Source organism: Epinephelus fuscoguttatus, linkage group LG21 (genome assembly GCF_011397635.1).
Source record: "Epinephelus fuscoguttatus linkage group LG21, E.fuscoguttatus.final_Chr_v1".
In the NCBI taxonomy this organism is placed as follows: domain Eukaryota; kingdom Metazoa; phylum Chordata; class Actinopteri; order Perciformes; family Serranidae; genus Epinephelus; species Epinephelus fuscoguttatus.
In genome coordinates, this window is record NC_064772.1 from 24,088,387 (window position 1) to 24,111,290 (window position 22,904).

At 43.0% G+C, this 22,904-nt stretch overlaps 1 protein-coding gene across 1 annotated transcript in view; it reads right to left on the reverse strand.

Annotated features, from left to right (window-relative positions):
* Positions 1–22,904, reverse strand: part of dok6 (docking protein 6) — a 70,967-nt gene that overhangs the window by 16,471 nt on the left and 31,592 nt on the right. The window contains exons 2-7 of the mRNA XM_049565733.1: positions 20,428–20,535; positions 13,615–13,729; positions 6,169–6,288; positions 2,272–2,461; positions 1,724–1,862; positions 481–586 (exon numbers count right to left, since the gene is read on the reverse strand). Of these exons, the coding sequence (XP_049421690.1) occupies positions 481–586; positions 1,724–1,862; positions 2,272–2,461; positions 6,169–6,288; positions 13,615–13,729; positions 20,428–20,535 (778 nt within the window). The remainder of the gene's footprint in view (positions 1–480; positions 587–1,723; positions 1,863–2,271; positions 2,462–6,168; positions 6,289–13,614; positions 13,730–20,427; positions 20,536–22,904) is intronic.

Below are 22,904 nucleotides of genomic sequence, written 5' to 3' on the forward strand. Positions count from 1 at the left end.
ACACACACACACACACACACATAGAGAGATATGAACCCACTGCTTTCAAGAACATACCAAATTATTTTTGTCCTTCATAATTTAATTTAGATTATGAGGATGTCTGTCTCTGTTTTTATTGTTTATCACAGAAAAAACGGCTCTGGCTCAATTCAAAACTATTTTTCAGTAAGTTCTTTCATTATTAAATTGAAGACGGAAACTAAGATTCTGCGCTAGTCTATTATGGGATGATTTCAGACTTCAAAGCTAAACACATTTAATTTGGAATTCAGAGGTTTCCATGTTATTCTCGTTTGAATAACAGCCCATATTTAGAAGGTTTATTTGTAGATGTAAACCAGCTCCTATGTCTCCCTGCCTCTCCACCTACCTGTCTGTCCTCCACCTCTTCCACAGTGCTCCACACATTACCACTGATAGGCAGGTAAAGAAATAGCAACACCGTGCATATGATAATTAGTGACTGCATGCCTGTACCTTGGTAACTGTAGAGATCTCCCACGCTGTTCTGACGCGTGATGTGCTGCCAGTAGGCGCTGCGTGGCAGGGAGATGGACTTGGTTAGCGTCTCTCTGGGGTGGATCTGAAACAAGACAGAGAAAGCTTACAGTGTCTCTCACTTCCTGTCACTCTCAGTCAGTCACTCACAACAGGGGAAATTGCTCTGGGTGTGTCAGTAAACAGAAAGCGCTCATAGTTTGGTATGGCATGTTTCCACTCTGGATGGCTGTTTGGCGGGCGAGATGAGGATTCATTTGGGATCATGATTATTGTTGTGGTGCTGGCTGATGTGTTTTAGAGTTTTATTTGTGGCGTGAAACTAAAGGCTTCATCGTAGAACCAGGCTACTTCTGGAAATATATGAAAAACGCCAATATTTTAGAGAAAGGAGCAGAGTGAAGCCGAGTGAATCTGCATTTTCTCACCCACTCTGCGGCGGCGAGTGGTCAGTTTTGTGTAGCTATCCGTGTGATTTATAGAGCTGAGGGTAAATGCTGCATTTGGAAACGTTCCCAAATGGTGGGGTCCAAGAGCATGGCCATATGGTCAAGGCTCATCAAACACTAGGCAGGCCTACATAAATAAAGAATACAGATGATAGTGGGGAGGGGAGGGGAGGAAGGACGGAAGGAAGGAGGGAGGAAGGAAAAGGATGGACGGGTGTTGTGATGGAAGGAGGGAGCGGAGGCCAAGACCGTGGGGTGTCAAGAGGGCTCCTGGTCCAAGGCGGCTCTTTGGGGAAAGACTGGACAGCGGTACCTTGAGAGAAAAGTGTATTCTTATGTGTGTGTGTGTGTGTGTGGGAACGTTGTGTGTGAAAATCATGATTTATTGCCTTTGTGTTCATTGGTTTCTAAAATTAATTCTGTGAACAGCCTCAGTGGCATTGTAGTTTGATCCGCCTAAACCAAACAAAGAAACCAGTGAAACAATACAGACATTTTTAAACAAAAAAAATAGATGTATATTTTAATATTTGTGTACGGATGCAGTCTTTGTACACAAGAGTCTTGCTCTGTGTTTCTACCAGGATTAGGAATAGCCGTATGTGACGCACGCTTTGCACGCATTCAATAATTATCCCCGGAACAATGGCGTGCTGACACTTGCACTCATTATTAGCTGTTTGTAATGTTGGCAGCACAAGAATAAAACCGATGGCCTCGTTGCGAGCTGCTGTGGGTGAATCAGACAAACAAGCAAAAATGTAAAAATGTACCTGGGAGCTCTTCTCCATCTCCTCCATCATCCTCTCATGCTGCTGGGCAATGGCCAGCGTGGCCGAGTGGACCCGCTGGTAGATCATCTCCCCCTCCCGCGTCTGGAACGTGAACAAACCCTCTCCTGTGTCACACATCCTGCGCCAGGAACACACACACAGAGACAGAGAGAAGTGCACACGCTTTGATCGTGCTCACTCTTGGATTGCTGATTTACAAAAATGCATGCTTGAATGTGCACTTACAGGGAGGCGCATTGATATAATAGCCCACTGAAGTCAAACACACACACACACACACACACATGCGTGAGTAGATATGGTACACAAACAAAGACACACATTCACAGAGACACCTGTCACATCAATGCCTGAAGGGCTCTGCGGCAAATGCTGATATCCTGGGATGTTTTCGATATCCAAACTTGCTTTGTTGAAGTTTTTATGACATTTCCAAAAGTTTTTTTTTCTACCCCTCCCACCGCTAACATTTCAATCACTGACACACACAAAACAACACAAGCACTTATCCTCATGCACACACACACCTTCCGGACTCAAAAGTGAACCAGGTGGAGTCTCGTCCGTATCTGCGCAGGGAGCTGAGGGGCCACATGACAAGTTTGAGGCGTGCGTTGTGAATGTCCCACAAGTAGATGTTTTCGTGGGTGATCTGCATGGTGCACTCCCCGTAGATGTCCAGATTTGGGGTGGGCATTAGGTACACGTTGAAACGCTCTGGAAAGATTCACAAAAAGACGATTTTAAAAAGGGAACAGTGGCAAACAATGTGGAGAACTCTGAGATGGCTATTTACATCCAGTGTTAAGGGGTTGGGTCACAATAGTTTTGGTTTTGTCCACGTTTCAAGACGTATGCCTCTATCTCAGCACAATGGAGGTGAATAGAATTTTACTTTTGGCACTTGCAGCACTTAAAGCTGACATTTGAACGATACATCTCTTTGCAGAAACATCGTCCCTGTTACCTTCGATAATCATCAGGACACACTGTGAAATGTTTTCAGGGAAATTAGGACAAAGCCTGACAGAAAGTATTCAGACCCCTTCACTCTCTGCGCATTTTATTGTGTTGTAGATGTAATTTTAAATGGATAAAATTGCCATTTTTGCCCATCTATCTACACTAAATAACCCATAATGACAAAGTGAAAGTATGTTTCTAGACATTGCACATTTATTAAAGAACAAAAACTAAAATCTCTTATTAGGTATTCAGACTCTTTGCTGTGGCACTTCAGATTGTGGTCAGGTGCATCCTGTTTGCTTTAATTATCCCCAAGATGTGTCTTGAACTTGATTGAAGTCCACCTGTGGCAAACTGCATTGATTGGACAAAGGCACACAACTGTGTGTATAAGGTCCCACAATTCACACAGCATGTACAGGACAAAAACCAAGCCATGAAGTCTTATGCCCAACATGCCATAGAAGACTTTTAAAGGATTAAAGTCTGACACCCTCTTGCATCCAAAGATAATATAAGTTTTTAGTGCTGCTATTACACCAAATTCCCTTTAAGAAATATGACATGTTAACAATTCCTTTAGTGTCCGCAAAAACACATAACTCTAAGAATGCTGCTGCTCTCCCTGCCTTAGAGTGCTTTCACACCTGCCCTGTATGGTTTGGTTGAATCAAATTCAAGTTCATTTGGTGTGCACCAAATAAACCGGACTTAGACTCTATTGAAGAGGTGGTCTCGGTCCAGTTACAAATGAACTCTGGTGCGGTTCGTTTGTGGTGAGAACATGTTCCGATCTCAATCTGAACCAACTGCAGTCACATGGCACATAGTTTAGGTTAAACATGAGCATGTTACAGTCCTGGAGGATTATTAATGTGCACCTCCTCCTGTACTGCTTTAATATGCACATTCAGCACATCCAGTGCATCAAAACATTGTTTTCTAGTTGGAGCCGCGCCTCGTTTTCAAACTGTATGGTTTGACTAAAATGAACAATGACAGCAATATAGTCCACGATGAGCAGCGCTAAAATCAACCTGCGTAGTTGTCCCTCCATTGTGACATTAGAAAGTGTCACATTTATCCTGCAAGTGTACTCTTCTTCAACGATTTGTTTACTTCCTGGATTTTTCCCACATGGAAATTCTGACCAATCAAGAGCAGCTTTATCGCGCACAGCATTTGTTCTGGTCCACTTGTAAATGCTGCTGTGAGAACACGAACCAACTCTAGGCAATTATACAACTTGGTAACACAATCAGTCCCTGATTCGGACCAAAGCAAGAAAACTCTAGGTCTGAAAGCACTCTGAGGCTTTCCGTGTAGGCGAATGGAAGGGCAGACAGGTGTGCTCTCTGCCTTAAGACTTTCCATACAGGCGCATGTAAGGGCGGAGAGGTGTGCTCTCTGCCTTAAGACTTTCCATACAGGCGCATGGAAGGGCAGACAGGTGTGCTCTCTGCCTTAAGACTTTCCATACAGGCGCATGGAAGGGCGGAGAGGTGTGCTCTCTCCACCTTAGGCTTTCTGCATAAGCCTAGGAAAAGCAAAGAGGCCCCAGAACAGAGCCATACTGCCAAATATAATACTGCAAATGGAAATAAAGTTTTCTTTGACTAAAGTGGTCCTGACTGAACTAAAATTTCTCACTGAAATGAGTACTGGTTGGTGGGTGAGGTACACACCAATTTAAAAACATACTTGTTTACCCCACAACTCCACCAGTTTCTCCTCCTTTTCTACAGTCCAAGAGAACAGAGACATGTTCATGTTCTTGCACCTCCCTAGAGTCCCCTCCATATTTAATGTCTACCCAGTTCTGCTGCTTTTGTTTGGTTCTGGAGAGACCACAGCTAATGGTTGCTGCTCACATCACTGAGCTCCAGTTTTTGTGTGGGCCAAGACAAAAAATTTACGATAACATTAAACGTGTGATTTTCAACGTCAAGATGATAAAAAGACTTAAGACAGCTCAGACTGAGTTTTATGACCACCTTAGACAAAAGGATTGAAATCACAGGAGCGTGCACCAACTGAGGTAAAACTCTCATGATTATATTCCAACTCTGAAAAATTGTCTGCGACCGTGTGATCGCATCTCAGGTCATTTGGTGTAAGGCCGGCATTAGGAATAGTGGCGAGGCATAGATCAGGGCAAAAGTCTGAACCCATTTCTAAAGCTCTGAGTGTTCCCAGGAGCACAGTGCCAAGTAGAGTATAACAACCCTTTAAAAAGGGTATTTTAAAAAGCACTTTACCTGACTTCACCTGCAGTGGGTCTAAGTAGCCATCCAGTGAGCTAGACTGGGATCAAGGAGCCAAATCTGCCCATTCACATTAAACTAACTCTGAGGCAGACGGAGAGGAAGAGAGGAGGAGAGACAGAGAGGGAGCGAGTTCTCCATAATCTAAATTAGTTCTCACTAATTACGCTTAATGATTCAAAATAAGCCATGTGTCTGCAGTGGATAGAAAATGGCAATGTCATAGTGTGGCGTATTTTTAGGGACAGTGAAAATGAACTCTGATCTAATTATCGGCCCCTGCTGTTTGGGGAGGGCTACTAATTGAAACATGGTTGCAGGCCGAAGCCTCTTGTTTCATTCAGTCATCCAGGCAGCAGAGAGGCACTGGCTCAGTGTGTCTCCGTAACACACTGCTGCAACTTTTGCACAAGCACCAAACTTCTACCACAACAGAAGGGAGAGGAATTGTGTTGTTACAGTTCAGTCAGCTCAGTCAAAAAAAAATGTGTATTGATATCTTTTAAAAAAAATGTGGCCAAGTTATGTTGAAGAATATAATTTCACTTCACGGCGGCGGTGATATGAAATGGGCTGAAATGACGGCAGATTCTTTTCAATTACTCGCCCTTTTACAACTTTAAACCGCTCTTCTTTGCCTGTTGCCTTTTCAATTTCCTCTGCGAGTTTACAAATTACACAGAGAATGAGCTCCAGTGTGATAGCAGCGCCCTGTTGTCTCCTCTCTTTTCCATTTCCATTTCCTGTGAGTGGAATATGTGGGGAAGCACATTTATTTCACATGGCTTCAGGAGCCATAATCTCATCCATCTCTGTGACAAGCTTCATTATGAGGGAAGCCAGTGATGCACAGCACTTCTCATTAGGGCTGGAACAGAGCCCCGACCACAGCCTGTGACCTGTGCTCTAACTCACACACACACACAGATTTCTTTCAACACACACACATCCGAATGTACCTCTGAAGTTGAACCAACATGTGCTAATGTAGCTAAAGACTGTTACAGGGGACTTCAGATCAGACATTGGCCTAATTGGACAGTGGCTGTTCTGCTCCCCTAACCCTCTGAGGACTCAGTTGCATTAACACATGCGGGCCTGGACTGCAACCGCTAACTGCTTGGTGGCGAGCTGAGTGTGAGAGATTGACCCTGAATGGCTGTCTGTGTTAGCAGGGACTAATTGGGCACTCACCGTTCTGCTCCCGCTGCACCCCCGCCGCTAACAGGTCTGGCTCTCCCAGGCTGATGTCGTTGAGACGGCTGCCCAGGCACTCCACGCACAGCAGCTTACACCATTCCTCTGCATCCAGCTCTGCACACAGCGACACAGCATTAAGGCATGTCCATAATCAAACACACACACACACACCTCCTCCATATCCAGACCTAATAAAACACAGATCATACCATACTACAACAACTGTGCCTTTAGTGTTTACACACGCACATAAATCAACGAAAGAATTTCAGAATAAAATGCCGCATGTTCAGAACATGAGTACTGCTAACAGTAACCAGGGGGGAGAAAAATCAATCCAATCGATCGGGTGCAGATTAAAAGAGGAGGTGGGTTCAGCAACAGCCAAAGACAGATGAAAGCGAGGTCTCTCCTCCCTCTCCTTTGCCAATACTCAGTTCTAAGGCTGCACATTATAAGTAGTTCTGCTGGAACAAAGTGGCCACAGCCGAAAATGAAACTGGTGATCACCTATTCAGTCGATCAATAAGCTATTTTCCAAACTGAAGCTGCTTGTTAAGTGGACAGGAAATGAAATGAAAAAAATAAATACTTCAACAGAATGAAATGATGAGAGGAAAATACACACTTATTTGCTTTGGTGTCAAAAGTTGGATGAGATAACTGACACCATGCTGATGTCTGTGCGTTAAATAGGAGGCTAGCATGAGTAGCCACTTAGCTTAGCTTAGCTTAGCACAAGGGTGTAACAGAGAGCCTGGTAACAAATCTGCACACCAGAAACAGCTCACTAATTAACACATTATTTCTTGCTTGATTAATCACTACTGAAGCCGGAGCACAACATGTTGGGGGTTCTAAAGGGGTTAGGGACTGTTGGAAGTAGCTGCGTATCTAGTGTCGGCCATTGGTTCCCAACTGGTCCAGCCACAGGGTCCAGATTTCATTAGTCATTAGTTTAAGGTCCACACAGTTTAATACATTCAGCTTCATACTTGTGTTTGGCCATGTCATCAAGCTACTTTGCTGTCTGTGTTAAGTAGCTGTTCCTTAGTCACTCACTCTACAGCAGGAAACTGCACTTGCGAGTTACTTGCGGTCCATTTAGAATAGACCTGCAACCCACTTTTGGACCCCCATCTGCCAGTTGGGAACCATTGGTGAAAGCTATGATATGAGAGTCATAAGTGTAGACTTTGGGGGAGACGCAGGTGACATGTTCCCCTCAACAGGGGTGTGGCACCATATTCTGGGCCCCTGCAGTTTTTGTGGGCCCCCTGTTGTTATGTCTCTCTCACGCACCTTCTGAACCTTTTCACACCTTTTTTTATTTTAAAGTCAGGTCCCGTTTATACGACAACGATTTCAACTGAAAACAGTAAACTTTAGTTTGGTTTTGGCCGATCGTTTACACAACAGCGGTGTTTTGGGTGCCTGAAAACGCAACATTTTGAAAACGGGTTCCAGAGTGCAATTCTTTGGAAACAGCACCGTCTCTGTTGTCATGTAAACTTGCAATACGCAGTTACTGTGAAAACGGAGACTTTTCGCACACGCGCATTACGGTTCCAGTCACTAGGCATGCGCGAGAAAGTCGACCATCACAACATGGCGGTCCTGAGCTCTGTTTGTGCCGCTCACCCTGTTGAATTTATCATCGCTTCCCCATCATAGTGTAGATTTATTGTAGCAACGCCACCTCGTCGTCCGTCCAGACAATCATTCGTGCTGTTGCCGTTTTGTTTGTTTATACATCGCCGCTCTGTAGAAGGAAGCATAAGTGTCACACCGCCAACTACTGGCCTGGCATGTATACTGCAGCGTTTTTGGTCATTTTTGCGGATCTGTGTGCACGGCGATTGTTATCAAAACGTTGTCGTCTAAACGCGGAACGCGGAAAATGAGAAATGATTCGTTTTTCAGTGGATCGTTTTCGTGTGAACATGGCCTTAGTTTGCTTTCTCTGATCTCCTTTTCATGGGGGAAAAACATGACAATGTATATTAAGAGCAGTCGCTCACTTGGCTATAGCTACATTTGGAGAAAAAAAAACCCCCAGTGTAAGGCTGGACTAAACCATTCTGCGTCTTTATGGGGTGAGAGGAGCCTCAGAGAGCTCCCCACTATTTCTTTTATACAAAGTTCGGCCTTTGAACTAATTTATTCAGCCAATTTTTTTTTTTTTTTTTTAATTAAGCTTTATTTAACCAGGAAGTCCCATTGAGATTGAAAGTATCTTTTACAAGAGAGACCTGGCCGAAAGTGGAAGCCAATAAAAATACATTTAAAATGCAACAAATACAACATATAATACTGTACAAAAACTATTCAAACATAGTGACCTCTCAAGAAAAAAAGCACGTCTCTGTCACTACATCCATTATGATGCCTTTCAATGGATATAAGTGTTTCTAATTTTAGATATTTTTGAAATTTTAATTTAGTTATGGCACTAATTACTAAAAAAAATAAAAATAAATAAATACATAAAGTTGCGAACTAAACTTTTTACTGCAGGCTTTTCAAAGGCCCCCCTCCCACATGGGCCCTGGGTATTCAGTCCCACTTTTGCCGCCACTACGACACCCCTGCCCCTCAATATTTAGAACATGTGCATTTGTCCCACCCCCCTATAAAAACATGGAGGTAGCAGAGGATTTTTTTGACAAAATGAAAGACATTTACACTATAATTTGATGCAGAAAAGGCACAAATTGGTGCGCAAAAAATCACCAGAATGCAGGAAATTAAGTGTTTGAAAATTTCCACCCCCCCCCAAATGTTGAAACCAATCCTATGCCCTTGATGACAGTGTTATCATTAAACTCTCTGCAAGAAAGCAAATGAAGCAACATGGAACTATTTGTTTAAGCGCTCACTGTATAGAATAAAGCAGAACAACTATGATTATATGAATATTAAAGCATCAATCTTGAGGAATTATATCTACAGTACAGCATAAAGGAGGGGGGTGGCATTCATTGTAAAATTAAATGTTTTAATTAGAGGCTAAGTGGAGACAGATGATTTCACAAGTCAAATCAGGAAGTCTCTGCAGCAGTCTGTTGTTTGTGAACACCATTTCACCTTCTTGTTAAGTCAGGAAAAAACAGTATTTACAATAGAGAGGATTTCCAATTGTCTCATGTGAGCATTTGGTGAGAGTCACTGAGGTATGAAATGAGGCAAATGCTGGAGTTGGTTATCTTTCTGAAGCTCCTTAACTCCAGGCCCTGTGGAATTCTGGGATATGTTAACTATGGCCAGTGATGTGTACAGACACACTTATGGAAGCACTTGAACAGCAGAGTGTTTCTGTGTCTATTAATCTAAAGGTGAATGCATGCTTGTGTAACATATGTGTGTGTGGAAGTATTTTCATTCCATTCACTTGAAACTAGCTTGTGTGATAGCTGACAGCCTGTTTGTCAGATCAACTGTAGTGTCCAATGGGACAGATCTACACAACTTTGCAGGGTGAAGGAAAGGTCTGCCGCTGCCTCAAGCACTTCATTCACACAACAGAAAGCAGAAATACAGATGCACACTCACACACACACACACACACACACACACACACACTGAGAGGCAGCAGCTCTGCACTTTAGCTCCTTGCTCATGCCTCCCCAGATTCGGCTTTCTCATTCAGAGTTGCCATGGCCTTTGAGTGCCTCTAAACTCCCACACTTTTAAGGCCAGTGAGTGGAAAATCGGCTAAACAAACACTTCATCAGCGCAGAGGCAGCCTCGCTCGTCTGTGTGCCATGCATGAAGAAATATGGTAGGAGGATGTCTCTGTGTGTGCGGAGGTGTAGGTGTGTGATAGAATAGGATGGAGTAGCATTTTTTTTGTTGCTGGAGAACAACAGAATGAGGCCGGAGTGAAAGAATAAGTGAGAATCCAATCAGGAGACTGTCAGGATGGAGTACAATCGTACGCAGCTGACACATTATTCAATCTGCAGGTCACACTGTCTTTATCTCTTTTTGCATATTTTGACAGACGCACCCAAAGCACACCTGTCAAAAAAATGTAAGCTCTGTTACCGTCTTTTGTTCAGCATTTCATTAACACTACACAACATGCCACTGCGTGGATGCAGGCATCAGAAGGTTATTTTTAAAAATAACATGTCATGATATCATCATACTCCTTTTTTTTTCCTCTTAAAAAACAACAACAACAAAAACAGTCACCACTTCAAAACTATTTGGCTTCGTTTGGATGGCAGCCCTCAAATAAGTTTGAGATTTGCTTTCTAACTGCCAGGTTCAGTTTTCAGATCCAAACTCCCATTGACATCGCACAGTAGTGGGAAGACTGCGTGCCAAATTAGCATCTGATGTAGGTAAGCTCTCATGTAACCTGACCCAGCTAGACCTGGCAAATAATTCAGCTCTGGAGTACATTTGTACTCTTTCACTATCATCACAAAAGGTCCTAGAAAGCAGAAAAATAAAGTATTTTACTACTAAAATAGATGGCAACCTCCTTCCTGGACTTATGACTTTTTAAAAACGTAACTTAAAGGTCCAGTGTGTAAGATTTAGAGGGATTTAGCGGCATCCAGCAGTGAGGACTGCAACCAGCTAAACTTGTTTAGAATTGCTTCAGTGTTTGTTGCTCAGGAGGTTTTTATCGTGGGCAGATTATCTGATTATCTGAGGCCAAATTATCTGCAGAGGTCTCCTCCTCCTCAAAACAAATGGACCAGGTGATTTAAACCGGTAAAAACACTAATAATGTTTCTCTGATGCTACCTGGCAAATGGAAGACAGGCCACTAGTCCAGCACCAGTTTTTTTGCTCACATTTTTCCTCTGATAACATAGGTTCCAAATGTTCAGAAGGTTTCATCGTGAGCCGAATTATCCACTGACTTCTCTTCTTCTCTAAAACAAACAGACCAGGGTTCTCATTTATAAAACAATGCATAGGATCCATACTAAAAATGTATGTAAGCGCATTCTTAGCTCCACTCCGCTCCACTCCATCATAAATTTTATCCCGCTCCACTTGCTCACCTAACCTGTAATCTTCTATTCACAAATAAAACATGAGCTTGGTAGATTCTCCGGGGAAGCCCTCTCCCCACAGTTAGGGACCATTCTACACGGTACCGCTGCTTCTCTTCTCAGTTTCTTTTCTGAAGTACACAGTAAACTCCTCGCTCAACACAAAATCCTTCCGCTCCCTGCTCAGCTCCGCTCACATGCTCTGACGTACGCCATGAACAAAAGCCAAAAATGGTGTGTGCCGAAAAATATTAGACAATTTCTACAATCAGGTTTCCACCTCACCATCTGTGTCATCAATTTCCCATCCCCAAAATGTTCGTAAGCATGCATCAAAGTTTCTCCTATGAAGTCTGTTTGTACGTCTCTTTCAGGCCTCGTTTTGTGCGTATACAATGTTTATTAATGAGACCCCTGGTAAATTAAACCGGTAAAAATAGTTTGATGTTACAAATCAGTGTTTCTCCGATGCTGTTTGGCAAGTGGAACATGAGCTACTAGCCCAGCACCTGCTAATCTTTGCTCACATTTTTCCTCTGATAACACAAGTCCCAAATGTTCAGGAGGTTTTCATCGTGAGCCAAATTATCTGCTGAGGTCTCTTCATCTCCAGAATTAGCAGACTAGGTTATTTAAACCAGTAAAAACATTGAATAAAGCGCTTTCACATAAAAAAAAAAAAAAGTCTGTGTTTTTCCTGACGCTCTCATCGTGGAGGGGCTGCCAACATGAATATGACGGCCATGCTAATACGCATAAAGCCCTGTCTAGAGTCAGAGCTTGGTTTGTCTGTTCTGGGCTACTGCACTCTAAAAAATGACTCTAAAAAATATATGTTTGTGGGGCGTCGGTAGCGTAGTGTATAGTGCCGGTGCCCCATGTACAGAGGCGACGCCTCGCTGCAGCGGTCGCAGGTTCGATTCAACCATTTGCTGCGTGTCACCCCCCGCTCTCTCTCTCTCACCCCATTTCACTCTGTCCTGTTCATTAAAGGCAAAAGCCTGAAAAAATAGTCTTTAAAAAATATATGTTTGTTTCATTAATGTGTTTAAGTCAAACTAAAAAACATTTTTGAGTAGGACGGAATTAAAATAAATAAGTTAGAATACCCTAAATAAAATAGTTTGACCACTAAATATCAACAGAACTTTTGGATAAATTGTCCATTTTTCAAGGTCAAAGCAAATCATGTTGGTTTGTCAGATTATAAAAGGTTCATGGGATTTACTCAATAATGCCAGAGTTGGAACTACTTAAAAAGATGCATGCAATTTGTCAATGTAATTTTTTTAGGTTTAGGTTGTAATTTGTAGTGTGTAGAAACAAGGCAGCACAACATGGCTGTCTCTGTAGACAAAGACCCACTCCGTATGTAGATATAAATAGCTCATTCTAAGGTACCGAAAACATAATGACTCTTGTTTTAAGGTGGTATTCAATTTCTAATATACCCCCCTAAATCCTACACATTGGATCTTTAAATAAAAAACAAGTTGCATGAAAATCCTTAACATCATGTATTTCCTCATACTGTGGTCATCATGTGGATGTCTAAACCAGGTGCTGAGTGCGGGGTGTAAATGTAAGGGGATTCCAGGAAGTGAAGGACTATGGGAGGTCATGGACGCAGAGTGATAGAGACATCCATATGGTGGTGTGAGTGGAGGGGGAGGCAGTGTGCATGGAAATGAGCCAAGAGAGAGAGGAAGAGAGAGTGAGTGATCATGGAAAAACAGAGTAAAGGCAAGGAAGAGTTCACCACTCCCAGTTCAATATTTCCCCTGAGGGTGACTGCTACACACGTGCGCACACGCATCCACGAGGCTGGAGTTAAAATGGAGACGTTCATCCTCGTCTGCTTATCGGTTGCATCCACCTTATCTAGCCCCCGGCTTCCTGTATGCCAGCTCCCTTTATTTGCACCTTAAGAACACACTGTTGAATCCCAACCAACCGTGTGCAGATCATGTGCCTCTTTGGCTTCCTGTCCACGTATTAGAGGCAATCTCTATTGTTACAGTCCATAATTGGGTTGCAACACACTGCAAACGATGCCCAATATCGTTTTTCATACCTGCAGTATGAAAATCAATATTTCGGAACAGATCCTCCCACTTCTTAATATAGCGGCAAATGAGCATCACTTGGCTAAACTCCAATTCTCCACTGCCTCTTTCACCTCTCCCTCTCTCTTCCTGCCTCTCACTGAAGTTGTTTCCTCCTCCGCTTCTTGACAAACTTTTTTTGCAAACCACACTCCACTTCTCATGCAGCATCTCCTGACACACATTCACATCTTTGCATGCAAAAAAAAGAAAAAAATCCCACAAACACCCTAGCAGCCAATGCTTTCCACACTCCACTGCTCCACTGTAGCTAAACAGGCTAATTTGAAATCTGAATTTGGGGGGGAAAAGGCGCTTACCTGATTCACAGGCAAATGTCTTGGATGTGTCGTCACAGAAGATGATCGCCACGGCGTGCTTTTTTGTCTCCCGTGGCATCCGGGTTATGTTCTTGATGTTATGGAGCTCAGTGATCTAAAGAGGAAGGAGAGAGTGGCAGCAGCACGTTACCTTGAACGAACACAGCCAGGAGCAGCAGCAGCAGCAGCAGCAAAGGCTTAATTGCCATCTTGCACCGACTTCGCTGAAAGTGCAATAGTAGTTAGAGGCTTAGCGTATAAAGGATGGCAAAGTGAAACAGAAATCTTAAGGGACAGATAAATAACAGCAGTTTTTTCCGCTGATTACAAAAAGCTCTTTTTTAAAAACTAAGAAATCATCCGCACTGTCAGCTGGTTGCAGCGCGGTGGTTGCTGCAGTGGTGTGTAATGTATTGCTGAAAGCACTTAAATGTGACCTGATGCTCGTACTGTATACTCTGTGCATCCACGGTCCCAGTGCCTCTCCTTGAAACTGATTTTCCAGTCAATAGCAGGGGGAGTGCGATCAAAAGCATCTAAATCACTTTACCAGGAGATTGATTGTGAATGGAAAAAAACGAGAAGATTACATTTAATTGAATATCACCCGCATTTACAGGCCATTTTGTTCAACAGTCTCCTCTGTGTTCACTCTGCCTGGGAGATAAGGCCCATTACATTATTGTAGTCCATTGTGCGCTAACTGTGGGCCCTTTGCCAGACTGTTGGGAATGAATTAGCTGGGCTCACTGCCCGTATAGTAAAGCATGGCTGTTTAAGGTTAAAAGACCAGACCTAATAACACACACAACATATGTGGACCACAGATTTCTTTGCTCGATAACATTACATATCATGCATTTCCCCTCTATTGTCAGATATCCTCTGCACAGCGTTCACGGACACTTTTAAAAGCAAGGAAATAAAAAAGGAAACGAGAAGGGAGAGGAGGTTATGGATATTGAAAGACAGCAGATATTTTTCATTTGTAACTTTTTATCCTCTTCAAAGATGGTATCTAAATATTTTATATAAGATGAGGTGATTTTTTTTTTCCTCCTGTGAGGAGGATACAGGATGTATTTGTCCTCGGGCAGGCCGTTCATACATATAACTGACACAAAGCAAGCATCAACTGTGGGAATTTCTGAGCCGTGAATTCCACCAGCCTCTCATCTTCTTCTCTGTTTGTGTAACTGTGCATGTTTTAGTCCCTCTTTGTGTGTATGTGTGTGTGTGTGTTTGTGAGGCCGTGTGTCTGAGGGAGAGATTTGGGTGCATTCCCAGCCCGAGGCGCGAGAGTCCGAGCAAAGTGAATCATTTGTGATGAGACCTATTCCTCGTCTCCTCTCGTCTTCCTCTCTCTCCGTCTTCCTTCGAGTTTATTCAGAGGTGTAAGTTAAATCCCAAACCAGGAAGACGATGAGTCTACAGCCGAGCTAGCAGCGGCTCTGTGAGGCTCTACGTAGGCACAGCAGTGCTCAAAGTTATACGCTAATGTCAGCTTGCTAACCAGTGCTAACATGCTGATGTTCAGCAGGTACTCTGTACGCTGCTGGTTCTCTTAGGGCTCTGGCAGACCAAGCCGACGGTCAGCTATCGGTCAATGTCAGGCCGTCAGTGAGCATCTGTCGCCCTAGTTTTTACTGTGTGTCCCGCATTGTTGGCACTAATTAGTCATTACCTGCTTTATTTCTGCCGATTTAGCATGTTGAATCAGCGTTAGAGCCCCAATCACTCTGACTGGCTCAGTGCACGAGAAGAGAGGTGGAAGTGAGGAAAGCAAACAAACAGCTAAAGTCAAGAGGGCATGACATAGAACCAAACTCATTATATGATCCAAGATTACTTGTTTTAGCCACTGAGCTCTGTAGTAAAACCTGTTTGCAATTGTCTGTGTTTCTGTTCACTAGCGCACAATTTGTTCTTTCAACATTGGCTTGTGTTGTTAATTTTCTAACTGGTGTCTTGAATCTGTCCTGTCTGCCTTTGCAAACCTTTTTGAATGACGAGTGCAGAGTACAGCGTTATTTCCTCTCACGCAGGCGCAGAATGCACGTGCAATTTGGCCGTTGGCTAGACTTTGCAGTGTGTTCAGGTGCAACTTTTTAGCTGAGACACAGGCGACGTGAGGCGACTCAACATTTGGCCTTCGTCGCCACTAGTTCTTTGATGTTGGTTTGGTTGTTGTTGGGCCTTTAGTTTAGTATATTAGCATGCTAACATCTGATCTGTAATTGAGGCTGATGGAAATGTTATTAGTTAACAAATATTTAGTTGTACACTAAAATACAGGGCAAATTTTGACTTGATGGTGTTAGATGAAAGTTAATGGACCAATACATTGATTACAGTAGATTCTGAGAGGTAGATGATTGTCGGTACCAAATTTCCTGCCAATCCCTCCTGAGATATGACACAACAAGGCTGAAATGTCAACCTGCTGGTGGCACTAGAGGAAAAGTCAGGTGATAATCAGTCATTAGGATTCATCCTCTGGGGAACATTAATGTCTGTACAACATTCAGTGCAAGCTATCCAGCAATTGTTGAGATATTTCACTCAAAACCAAAGATGTGGTCCAGCCGACCAACTGCGCTATATTCTTTGTTTTCATTCATTTTCCTTAACCGCTTATTCTGTTGGGAGTCGAGAGGGGGCTGGAGCCTATCCCAGCTGACATTGGGCGAGAGGCAGGTTACACCCTGGACAGGTCACCAGACTATCACAGGGCTGACACATAGAGACAGACAACCACTCGCACTCACATTCACACGGACAATTTAGAGTCACCAATTAACCTGCATGTCTTTGGACTGTGGGAGGAAGCTGGAGTACCCTGAGAAAACCCACCCTGGGTTCAACCCAGCAACCTCTTCTTGTGAGGCAACAATGCCAACCACTGCACCGTCATGCTGCTTTCCACTAGAGGAAAAGTGAGAAGATAATCAAAGTCATCAGGATTCATCCTCTGAGGACCATGAATCTCTGCACAAAATTCAGTGCAAGATATCCAACAGTTGTTGAGATATTTCTCTCAAAACCAAAGATGTGGTCCAGCTGACGAACTGCACTATAGTGTGACTGAAACCATCTACTTCCACATGCACATACTGTGTTTAGGCATTTAAATACAGATCCATCTCTCCACTTTAGCTGCCTCTGTCAGGAGCTCAGGAGAGCTCAAGAAGTGTAGCGCACACACACACAAGAAAACAACTTTTCGCAGGGCTAAAAATATTGCTAAAAATATTCAGGGATTGTTTTACTGTGTGGACCAGTGCTTCTCAGACAGAGAAAAAGGCACAGAGAAAGCGAGAGGGAGCGGAGGGGGAGTAAAGGGGATATGGAGAGAGAAATAAAAAAGTGGGATAGAAAGCCAATCCCCTTTGTGTTGATTCTGTAAATCAGCCACCAGTGCAGCCTATTTCCTCCCAAAGCACTGCAGCGTTGAATGAAGCCCTCAGACGGGACCTTTCTTGATCTTTGTGGCGATGCATTACCAGGTGCACTGGTGCATGCGTGCACTCATCGCTCACTCCGGCGCTGGGTGTATGAGATGCCTCTGGGAGGAGGTGGTGGTGGTGGAGGGGGGGGGGGGGGGGGGGTTACAGCCACACAGAACACCCCGTGTGACAGCATGATGCAGTAGGCAGGGAGAAGCTTCATTCACAATACACGGCTGGTACTGTAGCAGCGGGGGGATGCTAACAAAGTGGATCTTAAAATCTTCCGAGCTTGTGCGTGCATGCATTCAGGGAGAGACTGAGGTAATTTCCACAGTTTTGAGAAATCCCCAACCTAATTCATAATGACACGATAACAGACAGCCTGTTAAAGACTACGAGATCAGCTCTCCAACTACAGCAACATGGCAAACCTGGTGTCAGAGTCCCCTATTATCTGCTCTTATCTCCTCTCATTACTATAAAACACTGTTCACGGCGCTACTCCTTTAACATCGTCTCCTCTCACCATGATAATGAGCCATAATTGGAGTATTTCAAAGGGCTTAAGAGGCGGGGAGAGATATATATACTGGATTATTACTTTCAAAAGGGAGGGAAAGGCCCAGAGGAGAAGATAAGGTTGCAAAATGTGTCTTAATGGATCCTTAACTCCATCATCTGTGGCCAATGGATGGAACTTTTTATATAAAGATGAAAACAAGGTTCTTGGTAAGAGTGTGTAACACAGTTCAGTACTCAGGATCTACTCCATAGGTTTAATATTCTTTATTTTGTAATTGTAAACACCCACCTTGAGTAAGATAATCCTACAAAAATGCTGCGTTTTACTGCATCACATTCATTGAGATCAATTCAAATCATAACCTCACTGGAACGTGTTTTCTGATGTTTTAAGAGAATACATCTAATGCCCAAACACAATGCCAGGCTCCTCATTTTAGGTGGGCGACCATCGGCGTCAGATTTTATCAGCTAAAGCTAATTAATTCCACCAGTTGGCCAAATTGCAAAATGAAACTCTTGGCTGTTGTCTGGTGAATGTGCTCTGCATGCCAATGTCAGTAGCATTTAGACTCGGCCAGAGACTGTTCCCTGGGAAGTGACACACCAGGTTTAATCTCCTTTTGGTATTCAGGAAGACAAGCTCTAAAAATCGAGAACCACTGGAGACTATGAGTACCCACAGGAGACTGCATATATGGTGTTATTTATTAGTGGCATTATCAGACTTCAAACATGATAGGTGGTCTGATGTGGCATTAGACAAAAGGTCAGGGTGTTACCAGATCATTAGAGATCACACTGCGGAGATTATGAATATTGATTTCTAATTTCATGGCAATCTGGTCACTACAGGTTGATCGACTAAAAGGTTGACGGACGTTAATACCCTTAGGCATAACCACTAGCAAAATACATGTTAATTTAAACCTTTTGCTTGGTGAAACATGTCTTGTTTCCTACACATAAAATAAGTATTCATTAAGATGCATAAGGCTCAAGACAATAAAACAGCCACATACTTTATTTCATACTTGTTTTTTTCCAAGCACTATGTAACTTTGAGTTTAGAAATGTGCCTTAGTTACAACACAACATGTGGTTTAGACTTGCACCAAACAACACTGGTTTCTAGATCTACTTAAGGTCCAATGTGTAGGATTTAGGGAGATATATTGGTAGAAGCTGAATATAATAAGCATTTTTTCTTAAGTGTATAATGACCTGAAAATAAGGATTGTTGTTTGCAGTACCTTAGACTGAGCCGTTTATATCTATATAGGGAGTCTATAAAGATCGCCATGTTGCACAACCATGTTTCTACAGTAGCCCAGAAAGGAATACCACACACTGGCTCTAGATAGGCTCATTCACATTTTTGCATCGGCCACCATAGTTAGCAGCCCCTCTGCAGCAAGAGTGTTGGATATTTTACCAGTTTAAATCACCAGGTTTGTTTGTTTTGGCAAAGGAGACCTCTGCAGATAATTAAGCTCAAACCTCCAGAATGACTGGATCTTAACCTCTCAGAGAAAAAAGGTGACAACATATAAGCAGGTGCTGGGCAGGCGGCCTCTCTGTTGAAAAAATGTTAATTTGTAATGTGAACCTGCTTTATTCCATGTTATCACCGATTTAACTCACTAGGTTTGTTTGTTTTGGAGAGGAAGAAACCTCTGCGGATATTTTGCGGTAAAAACCTCCAATACTATGAATACTTACGAAATTTTAATCAGGAGAAATTTCAGTTGGTTGCAATCGGCAACCCTCACTGCTAGATGCCACTAAATCCCCTAAATTTCACGCATTGTTCCTTTAATGTGTGCGAAGACATCTTCAAAACATCTTAAGATGTTTAAGATTGATTTTTACACATTCTTTTTTTTAAATCTATGATGTTACCTTGGATAGGAGGATTATCAGTCATGATAATACAATAGACTGTATTAAAATTAATGGATGTAGCCACCGTTACCCATTGGTTTGTTGGACTCCCTTTTTGAAGTACTGAGTTTGGTATTTTGGCAGTTGCCATCTTGGATTTTTGGAGTCAGAAGTGGCCTAAGATTTGGACAAGAGTCTGGAGCCGTGGAGAAGCAAGGGGTGGATCTGATTGAGAGCCCGAGGTGACGCCTAGTAGACAGCCTGTCACTTAAAGCAGCCAAGCCTTTAATTATGCACAGCCCCCGTACAGCTGTCATTATGTTGAAATTATGGGCGGCTTTGGTTCAGAGATAGAGTGGGTCATCCACCAATCAGAAGATCGGCCATTCCATCCCCGGATCTTCCAGTCCGCATGCCGAAGTATCCTTGGGCAAGATACTGAACTCCAAATTGCTGGTTGTTCCATTGCTGTTAAAGCATGTGAAGGTGTAGAAGGTGGGACGGTGTATAAAAGCCTCGGCCACCAGTGTGTGTGAATGGGTGAATGTGACACGTAGCGTAAAAGTGCTTTGAGTGGTTGGAGGACTAGAAAGGCGCTATACAAGTGCAGTCCATTTACCACTTCCACCATTGGCTACAGAGACCAAAGCCCTTTTTTTTTTTGTATCAGTCTGTAAACATGTTTATTTCTGCTGCAAAGTTGGGTAGTTTAACATGGGGGTCTATGACTTGCTTTTGAAGCCTGCCTCAAGTGGCCATTAGAAAAACTGCAGTTTTTGGCACTTCGCATTGACTTCATTTTCCTGTCCTTGAGGTCACTGCTTGGAAAATATCAGTTGCAGCCATAAATTACAAAATGACTGCAGATTAATTTACTGTTTGTTATGTAATCCAACATCTAAATGAATCAGAATGATCAAAATTTAATCTGTATTGTGTTTCAGTCGTGTGTGTTTACCTTGTGGAAGCTCCTGAAATAGGCTGCCTTCTCATCTGGGTACTTCTCTAATCGTCGGGGTCCTTTACTGGAGGCCTTCTTGAACACCAGCCAACACCTCCGGAAGATCTGACAACAGAGAACAGTAGCCCCGTTACTGAAACACAAGTCTCCCGGAGCACAGACATATGTTTTAGTAACTGAAGATCCAGACAACAGCAGAACACAAACAGACTGCACAGAGAGGTCGACCCCCTGTAACCACAGAATAATAAATAAACCAGGAGAACCTGACATTGTACTAACAGGACAGAAAAATCAACTCCTGCTCTACCATAGCAAAAGAACAGAGAAATCAATGCCAGCTACCATCCTGGAAGTCAAACTCACTGCTAACTACTAAAATCCACCTCAGCAAAATGCCCGAACATCAAAGCAATTGAACTCTTTAAAGCAGCTGTGAATGTTTTTTCCATTGATCAAAATATATATTGGCCTCAGGGTTAATTCACGTCATTTACCAGTGGAAAACACTGACATAAAGTACATTAAAGTGATTCTCACCCTGATGAGAGTAAAAGCACCAAACAATAGATCTGAGAAAGGAAATGAAACTATTACGCCTCATGAATCAAATACATCCGACAATACATTTTTGGAATGTATCTTATTCAAATGTTATGATGTCGTTATTAATGGATTCAGATGATACACTGGTCTGTCTATGACAGCTGATCGTGCATTATCAGAGTTTTAGGACTTGAGTAAATGCTTTCATTTCAGTCAATGGCAACTGCAGTTACTCTGCCTTTGACTGTATGCATGGGGTCGATAATGCTGAAGTATTGTGGGCTCACAAGTTGTTCAGATCGCACGTACAGAATACGTTATTCTCAGTCTTCTGACAAATAAATCATGGGATGAAGGATTAGGAAAAATACTTCAGTGGTTGTGTGTTTATATTGAAGTTCTCAGTCTTGTCAGTCTTGTCAAGGCATGTACAGAATATTTTGACAAGCAAATGAATGAATTGAGAACAGAGAAAGGGGACACTCCTGCTGTTTGATGGTCTGATGCTGAGAATTTGGTTTGATTACATTAAAGTCAGAATCCTCACCAGTGCCCTGAATCTTATGCTGTGTCTCAAATCGCGTACTTCTGTACTTACACTTAATATTTTGAGTGCATAAGTGCTTTCACACTGAGAAGTATGGAAAAATGCTGTGCACCATGAGCACCCGGATGGTGCACTCAAAATGGTCAAGAAGTTGAGTGTGGAACTATGGACACTTCTCGCACTCAATGGTCGCCATCTTGGCCATGTAGAGGAAGGGGAGGGACCACTTTTTAAACTGGAAATCGCAACCGTGAACGTTGCTGCATTGTACAAATACATGTGTTTTTTGCACTGAGCACCACTATATTGTTGTGGGGTATAAGCCAGCAGTATGTTTACTGGGTTAATTTAGCAGTCTGTAATGAGTTGGTACCGCGAACAATAACGCGAATGCTAATGCTAGTTTGCTAACTAGCTAATCTGCGGTCGCCATTTCCAGTAAGTGCACAACAGCCGTGTTTGGTTTGAGACAACACTACCCTGTCGAAATTCGTGCACTGTGTCAATGAGTACATAGTGCACATAGTATACTACATGGAAGTGTACTGGAAGTACGCGATTTGAGACACACCATTAGAACTCAATAAGCTACAATCACCAATACTGCCTTACAGCATATGCTAAAGGAACATGGAAAACAATAAGTAAACTAGGGAAATAGATATCTACTTTTAGGAAATCTATATATTTTGCCAGGAGAGAATTTTGGGTAATAAAAAGAAATCATTTGATTTATTTACAGACTTTTTGTATAAATTAGAATCCAAACCCTGAATATTCCCTGAAATACCTCTAATGGGAGGTGCCCAGGAGGCATCCTGATCAGATGCCCGAAACACCTCAACTGACCCCTTTCAACGCAGAAGAGCAGCGGCTCCCTCCGGATGTCCGAGCTCCTTACCCTATCTCTAAGGCTGAGCCCAGCCAACCCACGGAGGAAACTCATTACGGACGCTTGTATCTACATTCTCATTCTTTCGGTCACTACCCAGAGCTCACAGGTGAGGGTTGGGACGAAGATGGACCAGGAAATTGAAATCTTCACCTTCCAGCTCAGCTCCCTCTTCACCACGACGGTCCAGCGCCCACATCACTGCAGAAGCCGCACCAAATGGCTGATCCATCTCACAGTCCATTCTACCATCACTCATGAACAACAATACAAGATACTTGAACTCCCTCACTTGAGGCAGTAAGTCTCCCCCAACCCGAAAGAGGGCAGTCCGCGTGTTTCCGGCAGAGAACCATGGCCTCAGATTTGGAGGCTAAGGGATGTTCTTTCTCTTACATTTACACGGAATTTTTAACTTTGAAAAGCTGACTATTCTAAAACTGCACAGAACATCAGACACCAACGGCTACCTGCCCTGGACAACATCTT